A 14,204-nucleotide genomic window follows, 5' to 3' on the forward strand; every position below is an offset into this window, starting at 1 on the left:
ATAGTTATTGTTCTCTTTTCTCCCAGAAAACAACAACAACTACTATGCAATACTTGTTTTCTAAGTTTAAAAGTAACATATGGCTTTTGCTTGCTGTACTTGCTCTCGTCAGGTTGAATGTAGAAGAGAAGCAGGTGATACTTACGTTCCTGAAACATATTTACAAGAATTTGTATCTGGGATGGACTGATATTTACGGATTGGCTCTGAGGCAGGCAGCAGCAGAGCACAACACGCTGCTCTCACAGTTAAAACTCAGTTAAAACTCACACAGTTGATAACTGAACTGAAAAAAATGCCTGTGTGTGTGTGTGTGTGTGTGTGTGTGTGTGTGAGAGAGAGAGAGAGAGAGAGAGAGAGAGAGAGAGAGAGAGAGAGAGAGACGTAACAAAATTCTATACTACAGCATTAACCCTTTGCATAGTATTTTGGATGCACCGTTCCAACATATAGGTCCCCTATCCCTGACCTACTCAGTCACTAGAGTTCCCTCTCCTGCTCTTTTTGGTTCTCCTTTCCCCTCGTTTGTGTAGACACCCCCTCCTTTCAGTCTCTCATAAACATGCATCAGTTATACAAGCGGCACTGTTGTCGGAAGATAGCAGAAGACAAATGGCCTGATCAGAGAGACACGGTTTATGGACTTTTTACATTTGCAAGTGTTGTGATTGAAAGGTTGCCATGCTTATTGTGTGCTATTTGGGTGTTTTCTGTATCAAAACTCAATAAAAAACAATTAAGAGGGGGGACATGTACTAATCACATTTTGAAAGCTATTGCTGCTGGGGGGGGGGGGTCGGGGTTCCCTGGATCTCTGTCCTAATGAAGTTTGCGACATGAAACCCTCGTCATTCTTGCCTTTGGGATAAAGGTCAATTGCTGTATTTGGCCCAGGTTGTTGCCTCTGGCTCCCTAGGGCTCCATCTGTTCAGGATTGATGAATTGCACTCGCATCGTGTTCCGTGTCAACATCAAGTGTCTGCTTTCCTTCACCCATTCCTGTGTTGCTCCTTCCAGACAAACACATTACAATTATCCAACTGTCTGTTCTGGATCTCGCCAGTCATTTCCCAGTGTAGTTATTTGGTGAGGTTTGAAGTTTAAACTGATATATTCAGGAGTTTATATTCTATCAGCTAATAAGCACAACTGGAGCGAGACAGCACTCATACTTATTGGGATGGATTGATCCTGAACATCTTAGCAGCTTCAGTAATATAGTACTGAGCAGTGTTGCCTCCAGGATCTTGCCACCCACCCCTAAAAAAAAAAATATAAAAAAAAAATCAGGAAGAGGTAGGCCATGTATACTCTTAAAGTTAAAGGGACCCCTGACCAGTCGTGGTCCAGTCGTGGCTGACTCTGGGGTTGTGGCGCTCATCTCGCTTTATTGGCCGAGGGAGCCGGCGTACAGCTTCTGGGTCATGTGGCAAGCATGACTAAGCTGCCTCTGGCTAACCAGAGCAGCACACGGAAACACCGTTTACCTTCCCACCAGAGTGATACCTATTTATCTACTTCCACTGACGTGCTTTCAAACTGCTAGGTTGGCAGGAGCAGGGACTGAGTAACGGGAGCTCACCCCGTTGCAGGGATTCAAACCGCCAACCTTCTGATCAGCAAGTCCTAGGCTCTGTGGTTTAACCCACAGTGCCACCCGCGTCCCTTATGTATACTCTTAGGCTGCATCTAATCTTCTAGGATATTCCGTGTGAAATGGGAATGTTAGTGTGATGGACCTTCTGCTGGTTTTGAGGCCCTTGTCCACTACACAACAACCTCCATTGCCTTTCCTGCTACTGAGTAGTAAAGATTAAAAAAGTGCAGGGGCATAATAATCACACGGGCTGTATATAAGTGCTGGCCTGCCTGAACTAGGAGGAAGATATTAGAGAGGCTGACACAGTTAAACCTTGGCTCTTGAATGCCTCCGTTACCGTACGTTTCAGCTCCCACACACCGAAAACCCAGAAGTGTTCCAGTTTTCGAATGTTTTCCAGAAGCCGAACGTCCAACGCAGCTTCCACTTGAGTGCAGGAAGCTCCTGCAGCCAATCGGAAGCCGTGCCTCGGTTGTCGGAACATTTCAGAAGCCAAATGGGCTTCGGGAACGGATTAAGTTTGACAACCGAGGTTTGACTGTGCAGATCACACACTATTCCCCTTTTTGTGTCCACCCCAAACTGCAGGATTGCTTGGTGAGCCTACACTGCTAAGCCAAACCACCCCAGATCATATATGCCCATCCATCTCACACACAAAAATCAAGTTTAATGCCAAAAACAGCATAGTTCATAGGATGTATTCCATTGTTGCACCAAAACATACCAGGCTAATATAGATCCCTGGGGCTGCTATAGGGTAGGCAAAAAAGAAAATCTGAGAAACCCAACCACTCTGAGGCTTCCTCATCAACCAAGATATTTAGTGACCACCAGTTCCTGGTCACTCTTAGAGTCTTGATCTTGGAAAGCATATTCAGCAGAAGTCCTAGCTAGTTCAGCCAGTCCAATAAAGTCTTGACAGGAAAAACTTGAGAACAGCTGTCTTCTTCCATGGTTATGCCTGGTCTAACCTCCTCCTATCCTCCCCCAAAACTGAGCTTATATCCACCCAGTTAATGTTACAGAACCACATCCTTAAGCTTTTTTATTTCCATAAGATGCCCAAAGCTTCAGGTGCTGCTGTAGACTCTCTCTCTGGTTACTTGGCAATGAATCAAAAACAACCAGCCATTTGAAAAAGTATTAATTTAATCGGCTTAAGGAGAAATTTCAGGAACATTTTGTTTGATTAATAACCTTTTATAATCTCAACATTATAACTGCAGTTGTACAATTACCTGTTCAGTATATGATAAACATGGTTTCCCGCTATGAACCAAAAGCTCAATTGTATTTTTTTAGTTGGTTAGCATTCTAGAGGACAAGACTGGTGGATTTCATCTAGGGCCCCAGAGATCTTATGTTACATAAGTCTTCGCGTGTGCAATAATAATAACAAATATGCAGCTGTGGCGGACTCCAATTTGGACTGAGATTGCAGTGGTAGCAGAAGGGGTTAGCTCTCTACTGTGTTACAGTCCAGACCCACATTGCCCATTTCACTGCCATTAAAAACCACCACTATGATTCTAGTGCATAGACACACTTAACGTAACCTGGTTTGGTCCTTAGAATGAGAGGCACCCTCAGTGTAAAACAATTCCTAAGAAGGAAACCCAACTTTCCCACAGATTTCTGAACCAAAAAAACCTATGGACTGACAAGAACCTTGCATCTAACCTTCTAACCCCATTGCAAAGAGATGTAACAGTCAGTAAAATGTTTTAGAGGCGTGAACTCTGCCAAAATAGAAAATGGGTTTTAGCCAGGACCTAAAGAGCTTTTTTAAAGCACACAACACAGCTCACATATCACCCGTGGGATTCTAGATTCTCTTCCCCTTCACAACACCACAAACTGCTGTGGAAACTCCTAACAGATTTAAACAGATTGCAATTCTCCATGCATGCAAACACCACTCAAGGCCTCAGGTATGTGGAATAAGTTTCCTGGTTCTTTGGATCCTGCCCGTTACTGTGGCATTGGAGTAAAACAGTATATGAAAATATGGCCAACTGTGCCATATTTCAAACGGAATTATGCTCTGCCCAGGTATCACACTGATGGTTCCAGCTACAATGCTCTAATTTTAAACAGATTAAAAAATCCTAGGAATCCAAAGAGTTACACTATGTACGTCCTGTGGGATTTGAGTCACTCCTTATTTGAAGACACTCACAGCATTGCGCTGGGAATTCAGATTTGCCAATCAGCATGCAGTGGTGTGTTGTTTTTACACATTCCCTACTTAAAGCAACCAAGAAAGGCTCTGCTTCACCAGCTTAGCATTCAATGAGAGGTTCCAATGGTTTTAGCAAGCTCACAGAATCTCTAGGTCACCCCTCTCGTTTGCTTATGGTCAGATGGAAAGGGGGCATGGAAAGCAGTGCGGCATTTTGCAAGCCAGCTCCTCCCTACCATGAGGCACTGCAATACTGCAGACATCTTGAACCTTCAGCAAAATGAATGGTCAGGAGGGTTCAGATTATGGCCAGGCGTCCCACAGCCAAGTGTGTGCCTCTAAAATAGCTTTATACCTGCCTCCATTTCTGGTCAACCTTTAGCACCACACTGGATGCTGATCTGGAGGGTTCCCTACCATCTCTTCCCAGATGTCACTCCTGAAGGCCAGAAGAATGCTGGCGTTGTGTATGGTTGCACATATATGGTCCTTTGGAAGCCTAGTCAAGAGTGAGTGATTCAAGCCTTACAACTTCAGTGAAAGATGGTAGGATGTTGCAACTCACCATTAGAGAAAGCTAAATGGATGTTCTTGCGTATCCTTCACCAATACTTTTGGCCCTGTTGGTGTGTCATGAATACACTGTAAATAGCTTTCCATTTGAAAATTTTCACTTTTTAATGAGCATCTCAGTCTTTTGAATTAGCACTCACACACTTGCATATGTTTTACAGGTGCTCTTGCTAACGCTCCAAACAATTTAACCATTTCAACAAGGAAGAAAACGAAATAAGGTCTAGCAAAATAGAGGTAAGTAAAGCAATTTACAATATGTTCACAGTAATCTGCATTGTATCTTTTCCTCCAAAACCTATCCACTTCTTGCAGCTCCCCCCAGTTACTTCATTAGACAGGACAGTGTGAACAAGACACAAGTTTATACTTCATGATTTGAACACTCCTTGTCATCTATTTATCTATAAACTTATGAAAAATATCCCCGTAGGGCATTTCCCTGTGCAATTTTCAGTAACAAAGGGTTAGGAAACCTATAATAATTAAGTAAATCAATTAAGCACCATAAGTGAAACTACACATTTGGAAATAGAATAAACTTGGTCAGAGCAAGCAAAAATAATCAGGAAATTAAACTTTTGCTATCAAAAAGGCAATTTTATTCCCTGAAACAAACATCTGATCCTAGATATGGTGCTCATTAGGCACATGAAAGCACTCTTTTTTTTCCTATCAAAAACAAAACTGAATACCCTGGTGTAACCAGATTGTTGCCAATGAGGATACCTTGTACATGGTTAAGAAACAAAAATCTTAATGTTGTGCTCAGTCTTAATGTTTACTATAGGTACAGACTTTAGTAGAGAGTAATTGTTCAAGACCATCACGCTGCAGTTTTTTTTTAAAAAAACCCTCTTGTGGATTAAATTTTTAAAAGGACTATCTGGATTACTTTCATGAGTTCTGGTAAGACCAATAGCAAACTGACAATCGTCATGATGAGATATTATGCATTGGGTCTGTTTTGAAGGTGCTTTAGGGCATGAATGCAGTAGCTATGATTTGACCATACATTGCTTTGAGTTGACATGCTGGCTTAAGATTAAATAGCAAAAATTTAGTGGAGATTAGAACAGGATGTTTAACAGATGTATTCAGACTTCACATTTGTTACCAATTGCTAGCAGACATTAACATAAATGTTATTTTGGGGGGCGAGTGTCAGAATTTCAGATATTTTTGTTTAAAGTTTTTTCAGATATATATATATAGAATAAGAACTGGTGCCTAAAAATGTAGGTATTTATAGGCAGAGTTAAATTATTTTAACAATTCTAGGGTAGGTTTCATTCTAATGCTTTCTGATACTGTTTAGAAAAGCATGACATTTTATTTTTGTGGACTAAATGATTACACTCATAACTAGCAGTCAAAATTTAAAATAGACTGTTTCAGAATGGAAATGGCCGAAACTCCAAATTACACTTCTGGAGAAGCAGAATTAACAGGACCATTTGTCTACTTGGGAAATTTTGCCTTGTAAAAGAATCAGCAGGGCAAAATTATAAAAGCACTACACTTTGTTTAACAAAGATAAAGTGTGTTTTTCTGTATTTAAAAATAAATGTTTGCTTTTTGGAGTCAGTAAGTATTGTTCAGAACATAAAGTTACAAATGCTATTGAGACTACACTTTGTGAACTAATGCTTTCAGTAATACCAGATAGGGGGAACTAGTAATCCAAAATTATTTTCGGGTTTTGTTTTTTAAAAAAATGCAGCATGGCATAAATTTCATCGCCCGTTTGTTTAAAATTTCAATAGAAAAGCTGTTTTATAGAAATATAAACCCATTTTTCATCTGCTTCTCAGGAGTGCTGCTTTGTCAAGAACGTCTCCTATGACAGAAACATTTAGTATCCGCCTTAGCTATTCTTGCACTATAGCAGGGGAAGCCATCCAAACAGGTTATCGGTTAGATTGACATACTTTAGGCTGGTTGTGTGTGAGAAATGTTTTGGAGTACTCTGTGGGACGTGTGCTATGAGTAAACTGTATGATCACATTTAACTGAAGAAAATTAAAGATGTAAGGAGTAAACAGCTTTCAAATTGGGTCCACGCTATATCTGGATACTGGGATAGCCATGAGACTCATAAACGATAGCACTTTTTTTTTTGTAATTTCACTTTGGATAGTAACCAGGCTTATAAAAGGTTCCTGTTTCCAAAGATGTTATTGGGGTCCACAAATTGTTTGACAGATTTCAGCATCCCATAGCCAACATCTGAGATGCTCTCTTTCAGCCACTGCTTCCGTAACTTGCCCACTGGAAAGAAAAAGGGAAGGGGGAAAAAAAAGTCTTTAATATTCACCATAATAGCAGGAGCCAATCAATCTTGTGACCATGAATGAACAAACACTGGGTGATAAATGCTTTTATTCAAAAATGAGAAATGTTTTGCTTTATTTGATTTATTGAGCCCACCAGACTATCAAGCTCATTAAGCTCGATGTACTCCCAGAGGAAGCCTGTGTTCCACACTGCCTACTCTCTTTACAAAGTATGAAATTTAGATAAAGTTTAGGCCAAGATGGTGCGTCACATTAAAAATTAAATTAAAGCTGCACATATTCTGAATGCTGTGAGCAGCATATATTGAGATACGGCAAAGGAAACACCAATCCTAAGGCTTACTCTTTTTTAGATATACAAAAATATGTAGGCTTTCATACAAAGAGGCTTTTTAAATGTTGAGCACTTAAACATGCACAAAGTGGATGCAGCTGCAGGAAGTTACTAAAAAATAATAATCAAAAAAATCTGGCTAACAAGCCAGGAAGCACGTTTCTCACAAAAGTGGGTGGCTGAACTTAAGGCTGCAATCCTACAGCCATTACCTGGAAGGATGTCCCCACTGAGCTCAATGGAACTTACGCCTGAGTAAACATATATACGATTGTGCTGTTAACTATGTGTACAACAAATCGCCATGACAGTTGCTGGACTTTTGTGTGACTTAGTACTCATATTGCCTAGGATATCAGAACTCAGTTTTCTGACTTCAATGATAATCTATTTATTTTATTAATTAAAATTATACCCCGCCCTTTCTCCCCAAAGAGCCCAAGGGCGACCAATAGCAAGTGATGAAACAATAAAAACAATTCAAATACAGTTGCGGATCTACAACATTCGAACATAAAAGTGCAGATTTTTATTATTATTAACCATCAGTTTTGTCTTTTAATGGCTGTTAATTACTTGATAATTAATAATTAAATAATTAAAATACTTAAGGCAGACACCCATTTGTATTTGCTAGCTTCAACCAGGGCTCTGTTGGGAGGAAGGCCGCGATATAAATGTAACAAACAAACAAAGGGCATGATCCATTTGTATAAGGCAATATGCCGCAGCCCCTGCCTCTTCCACGTATTTGCAACTAAATTCAACCCATCTTGCATGGCCCATTCTACCTAAAGTGTCGTTCAAATAATTAATGATGGGGATTACCAAAGGAGAGCAGAGCATTTTTGTTTCTTCTCTCTGAGGAATGCAAACTGTGTTGCAGAGCTGACTGAACAGCGAAGGCTAGGAGGAAAAAAAGCCTGATCTGTTTTCTAAGCGTCTGGCAAAAGCACAAGCCAATTATTGGCATCAAATTCATATGGCAACCTCAAACGTGTAAGCAGCGTGGTTTGGAGAGAGTATGGAAAATGCACATTTCGTTAGAAAAAGATGGGCCTTTTCCTGTGACCATATTCCTATTCTCGATTTGGCAAGGCTGACATTCCAAGGACGGCAGAGATCTCTCATGTCCAACCACCCACATTCCAGTTAGAGCTAAAGAGACAATGAATAGTCTATGCTATTATCCGCTATTATCCGTAATATTGTTTCGGCGAACGTATCCTGTGGTTATGGATGTAATTGTCTCAAGAAGACCGAAAACAACTGGTCCAACAAGATGGAGCACATTAAAGCCACAGCAGGATGTCCGACAGCTAGCATGCCTGTCTTTCCCCCACCTCCAGTAATAATGCAATTCCACGAGGGACTGAACTGATCTCTCAGCCGCTGCACCAAACAGCCATTGCATATTTAATGAAGTCGCTCACCAAGTGCTTGAAAACAGAAGGTGCTCGGAGTGCATCATTAGTTCTGTCAGAGTGATAATTTACACATCTATCTTGTCACATTTTCTATGCTTTATACTTTTGCAATAATAAATCTAACATACATTTGATTAGCGAACCGGAAAGCCAAGCGCGGGGGGGGGGGGGGGGAGAAGCTGTACAGCGGACACTGGTGGTCCTTTATGAACGCATTTGATGATAAAAAAAAATTAACCCCTTTGTTCCATAAAGTTACAAAAGCTGCGTGTCCTTAGCGCTTACCGCAACTATGGCTAACCAAGGTTTCGTTTAAAAAATGGAGCAACACCATTTTGTCTTCCTTGAGGAACAAAGAAAAAATATTTGAATCAGACGGCTGGCCGGTGTTTCTGGCCTGCAGGGAGACTTTCTCATTCCTACCTGAACATGCCAAAGATTCTTGCATGCACAGTAAGTGCTCTACCACTGAGCTAGAGATATACAAACTTCCTGTCCACCTGGCTGCATAAATCCATGACTTCTCAGTGAATACGTTCTACTAGCAAACTCCCTTGGACCATTCTGGGATAGCTGATATGTGATGGCTATTTCACAGATCCAAAGTATCTGTTCATGCAGCAGTCACTGGGTGATTGACATACGCAAGTGTCAACCAGCATGAAGGATTCATGCTGTGTGCCTTTAATCTAGATCTGCTTCTGTCTTATAGGCTTTTTGCCTGCAAGTCAACCTGTAGCATAGTAATTGAGTATTTTTTTGCAATAATTAGTGTAGAGCCTATCGTGACTGACAGGCTGCATTTAGGCTTATTTGCAGTCCTGACCAGTTATCCATTGCAATACTTGCTTTCACCTGCCTCTTAATATCATTAGCTGGTCTGCTCTGATGTCATAGTTAGGTGACTTGAGACTCTAAACTACAATTGCGGGTTGAAAATGCACAACCACCATTTGTTCAATTGACCCATAAATATCACCTAAATGGGGGGCAATGGCTTTTAACCACAACCTTGTGTGCACAAATCAGCTGAGCAATCTGTTCAGTGGAAACAGGCACAAAATGATGAAGCCTAAGACATTTTAATCCAGGCATGTCCAAAGTCCTCCTTGGGGGCCTAATCTAGCCTGCCAGTCTGGCCCCTGAGGCAATTTATTTTTTCCTGGGGTAAAATCCTAAAAAAACTCTCAACAACTTAATCCTTAAAAAACGTCAACAACTTTGGCCGGCCCTCATGGCCCTTCACTTCATCAAATCTGGCCCTCTTCAAATAAAGGATTTAAGAACCTAGAACTTTTGGTAGATTTTTGAGAGCCCTTTCACCACATGGTGTTTTCCTTCTGGGCACTTATACTCGTAATACTCCAGGATCATCAATGAAAATGTGTTATAACATTCTGCTATGCTTAGCATAATCTGAGGGGTGCAATTCAACATCAAACTCTTCCAATCTGTGCAAGCACTGCAGCTTGCCAGATGTTACAATGCACACACACTGTTCTAGGCATTGTCCCAATCCCTTCCCCAAGCCAATTTTGGGAAGGGGCAGGGAGGAGAGGACTATTGCAGAAGTAGAAGTCCTTGCTCCTGGCTTCCACTGATGGGATGCTTAGGTGAATCCCCAGCACATATCTGTAGACTGGTACCAGCGACTGGCAACACTGAGCAGCCTGTGGCTAGAAATAAGACTTGCTAATGCAAGTCTCAGACATGGAAAGGTCCGCAATCCACACTCCCCTGTTTTTCTGGCATTTTGGAGAATAGTGATGAGGGCATGGAAGGGAAGAAGAAAAAGTCCAGACTGGCTCTACATGGGAGGGTGGAAAGTACACCCTGGTTGCCCCAATCAATGAAAATATTGATGGATGGAGAGGAGAACATATCAGCGCCTGGACCATTGGATGGAAAAAGGTAAGGAGAATTTCGCTGAACATTTTGCTTCAAGCCCTTAGTTGACACTGCATATTCATTATGCCATGTTCTCTCTATCATTAGCTCTTGTTGAAGGCTGGCATTCAATGAGTTTTAGATTAAATGAGCTACCTATATACTTAATCTTTTTATTGCTCTTCGTTGGTTTATTTGTGAAGTTTTTTTTAAGCAACTTCTCTTAAGTGTCTCATGTTTTGTTTCCACAGCAGGTGGCTGCTCCTCAGGAACGTGTCCCTTAGAGTGAACAGTTGCTGCATGCGGAAATGGTAACTATTTAAGTTTCTAGAATAAACTCTGCTGTATAAACTATTCAGTCCCTTCCTTAAAACAACAAACACCACGAAGATTGAATTAAACAGGCTTTATATTCCTTATAGCCCCAAGTCTCAGACTACATCTGTTTTGTTTGATACACAAAACCGGAGTTAAAATAGCTCCATTTATCACAACATGATTGTAGGCAGACTAACCAGGCTGTCTGTTTCCAGATAGTGAAAGCAACTGTTATTAATCACAATTATAGGGCAAACACTGAAGAGGAATTGCATCAATATTCTTCCTCACAGAGGAACTAAAAAGCAATGCTGGGAATGTCATGGGAAGGCCTGAAGGTCAGTAAATAATAATAATTTTTTTAAAAGGATACAACCAGTTTAATCCTGAACAGTAAACTCCAGGAACATTAAGATACACAGGAGGAATTCAACACACAATATTAGACCAGATCACCACAGAAACGCCATTGGCAAAGCGGGGAAATGGGAGTTTCAAGCTTGTTTCATCATGTGCTCTACGCCATAGAAGACAATTGCCACCATTGATTTATTAATTGCCTTCTAAACAACCATCTCATGGCGATTTACAAGATGGAGGGGGAAAGCACCCAATGTGCTGGGATTGTAGCCATTGACTTCATAATTCCTTGTACAGTGGTATCTCGGTTTTCGAATGTAATCCCTCCTGGAAGACCGTTCGACTTCTGAAACATTTGAAAACCGAGGTGCAAAGGGCGGTCTGCCAAGTCAACAGAGAAAAGTGTGAAAAACAACAGATACGCAGCAGAAGCATTTACTTCCGGGTTTTCGGCGTTTGAAAACCAAAACGTTCGGCAACAGAGATGTCCAAAAATCGAGGTACCACTGTACACCATTCTAGTAAATTCTCCCACGTTCAGTTTTTGCAACGGTATTGCATGCCATATTTCTATCTCTAGGACCAGGACAGGCAACCGTAAGACATTTTGCATATAAAAAGGTAAAGGGACCCCTGACCATTAGGTCCAGTCGTGACCGACTGGGGTTGCGGCGCTCATCTCTCTTCATTGGCCGAGGGAGCCGGCGTGCAGCTTCCGGGTCATGTGGCCAGCATGACTAAGCCGCTTCTGGTGAACCAGAGCAGCGCACGGAAACGCCATTTACCTTCCTGCCAGAGTGGTACCTATTTATCTACTTGCACTTTGACGTAATATTTTGCATATACTTATATATTTATCCTGATTCATAGAATCATAGGATTGTAGAGTTGGAAGGGACCACCTGGATCATCTAGTCCAACCCCCTGCAATGCAGGAATCTTTCACCCAACATGGGGCTTGGACCCAAGACCCTGAGATTAAAAGTCTCACGCTCTACCAACTGAGCTATACTGTTCTCAAACATGTGTACAGAAATTCTCTAGGCTTAGCCTGTTGCGTCTCATCATGTTTCTGGTGTGTGGTGCTCTCTGCTGTAGTGGTCAGGCTGTACCCTTGAAGGGCCAGAGGACCCAATAAGACAGCAGGGGCAAGACACCCACATGGCCTAACCCCAAACTGAATACTGCAGCCTTGGAACAGTCAGTGACGGCTTAGGCAGCTCCGGGTATACTACTATCTTCCTTCCCACTACCATACGGATAGCACAGGGTTGATAGAGAACTGTCAGACCACTGGTTTTAGCATACTGCAGTTATAATGATGGCATATAGGAAAGGAGGGAGACTAGTGCCAACTAGCTACAGATGCTACCATATCAACTTGTGCTCAGAAACCATTAGGGAGTCCGTGCAGATCCAGAAGCACTGGCTTAATGTGCTCCTGAGCCACCTTCCTGACGCAGAAAGGTTTTCATCGGCAGCCCCTTGGCTGGGGCGCAGGAGAATATTTCTTCTGACAACCACTTAAAATAGGCGTTATCTAGGGTTGGAAGTATCGGTCTATTTCTAATCACTTAGTTTCACACATGTGTTCAGTCATATGTCTGCTCCATCCCGTTTTCTACTACTTAACTGTGTCGCAACATTTGGAGAAGTGTGCAATCTGAAGAAAAGCTATGTGTTATGGATCGGGGTATTAGCACATGAAATGCAAATCAGATCAGTTCGCTTTAAAACATGGACTGAACCAAGCTCAGCATCATCGCAGACGATAACCACGTCAAAACCTTGAAAGTCGTGTTCATAATAGGTCTTCCAAAGCTCTCCTGCATAACACGAGTAGCACCACAATGCTAGGTTTAACCGCACAATGCTAGGTTAACCGCAATGCTAGGTTTAACAAGAACAGGTATCGAACACTGCTTATGTAAGCAACTGGAAACATTACCTCCATGATGATGTGACAGGCTTCCTCCGTTAGCAAGGATTTCATCTCTAGCTGACATCTAAAGAATGCAAATAACTTAATTAGTCACTAAGCTCAAAGTTGATGTAGCAATCTGGACAATTACACGCCTTTCATTCGTTTTAAATACTGGCAAACAAACAACACAATGCAATCGAGATTGTTTACACATTCTGCCAAGTTTAGAATCGGCTTGCATATTGCAAAATAGGAGGGTGTATCCCACCCTCCCATTGGGGGATAGGTTTCCACCACACGTTACTGGAAGTCCACATAAATGAAGGAGGTACAACTCCTTTCAAAGGCTGGCAAAGATAAGGAAGCATCTCAGCTTGGAGTATTGACATATACAGGGTTGGAGCCATCTACAAAAAGTGCTCCTTCTGTTCGTGGAATTGAGGAAGGGGGTGGGGTGGGGGACAACAATTCCACACTTATCCTTGCCGACCTTGTTCTGTAGGTATCGCCAGCCCTCTCTGGAGCAGCTTCTCGGGGGGGGGGGGGGGAGCAATCGGCAGAAACTGTTCCCCACTTTTTCCTGGTGGGAGGATCTCATGAGCGGAACCTCTGACCACAAGGCGTCTGCCTCTAACTTGCAGTTTTACTTGTTATAGTGAATGAGTTACTACAGCCAAGTATTACATAACATGAAAGCGACAAAGAGTTACAATTACCTCTATTTCTTCATAAACGTGAACAGGGTCACTTAATCCTCTGTAGTTAAAGCCCAAATAGAAATAGACACAGGCGCCAGCATCGTAGGTCTGCGTCACCCTGTGAGTTGTTTTTTTAATATATAAAAATGGTATTTGTTAGATCAAGTACCACACTGTTCTATACATAACGTAAGCCAACCCTGCTGGATTAGGCCCATTGAGTTCAGCATCCTGTTCTCACTGTGGTTGACAAGATGGGGGGGTAGCCTGCAAGGTGGACATCAGCACAAGGGCGCCCGTCCATCTGCAATTCCCAGCAACCGGTATTCAGAGGCCCATCGCCTCCTACTATGGAGGCACAACATAGCCATTGGGGCTAGCAGCTGCTGATAACCTTTGCTGAATGCTCTTTCCAAGATACCAATTGGGTGCCCATCACCTGTAGGTGCAAGCTCCATGATTTAACTATACACTTGCTTTTATCTTCCAACATTCAGCTTCACAACATGCCCAAGAGTTCTAGTGTAATGAGGGAGAAAAACCTTTCTAGATCTGCGTTCTCCGTGCCACGTATCATGATATGAACTCCAATCCCCAGGAC

At 42.0% G+C, this 14,204-nt stretch overlaps 1 protein-coding gene across 3 annotated transcripts in view; it reads right to left on the reverse strand.

Moving 5' to 3' along the window:
- Window positions 1–2,734: 2,734 nt before the first annotated feature.
- Window positions 2,735–14,204, reverse strand: part of AGPS (alkylglycerone phosphate synthase) — a 57,806-nt gene continuing 46,336 nt past the window's right edge. For 2 of the 3 annotated variants that reach the window (XM_028748657.2, XM_028748684.2), the window contains 3 exons: window positions 13,622–13,721; window positions 12,930–12,987; window positions 2,735–6,629 (listed from right to left, as the gene is read on the reverse strand). In XM_028748657.2, coding sequence (XP_028604490.2) covers window positions 6,508–6,629; window positions 12,930–12,987; window positions 13,622–13,721 — 280 coding nt within the window. In that variant the 3' untranslated portion in view covers window positions 2,735–6,507. The remainder of the gene's footprint in view (window positions 6,630–12,929; window positions 12,988–13,621; window positions 13,722–14,204) is intronic. The other variant, XR_013390302.1, reaches the window with a different exon arrangement.

Source organism: Podarcis muralis, chromosome 1 (genome assembly GCF_964188315.1).
Source record: "Podarcis muralis chromosome 1, rPodMur119.hap1.1, whole genome shotgun sequence".
NCBI lineage: Eukaryota > Metazoa > Chordata > Lepidosauria > Squamata > Lacertidae > Podarcis > Podarcis muralis.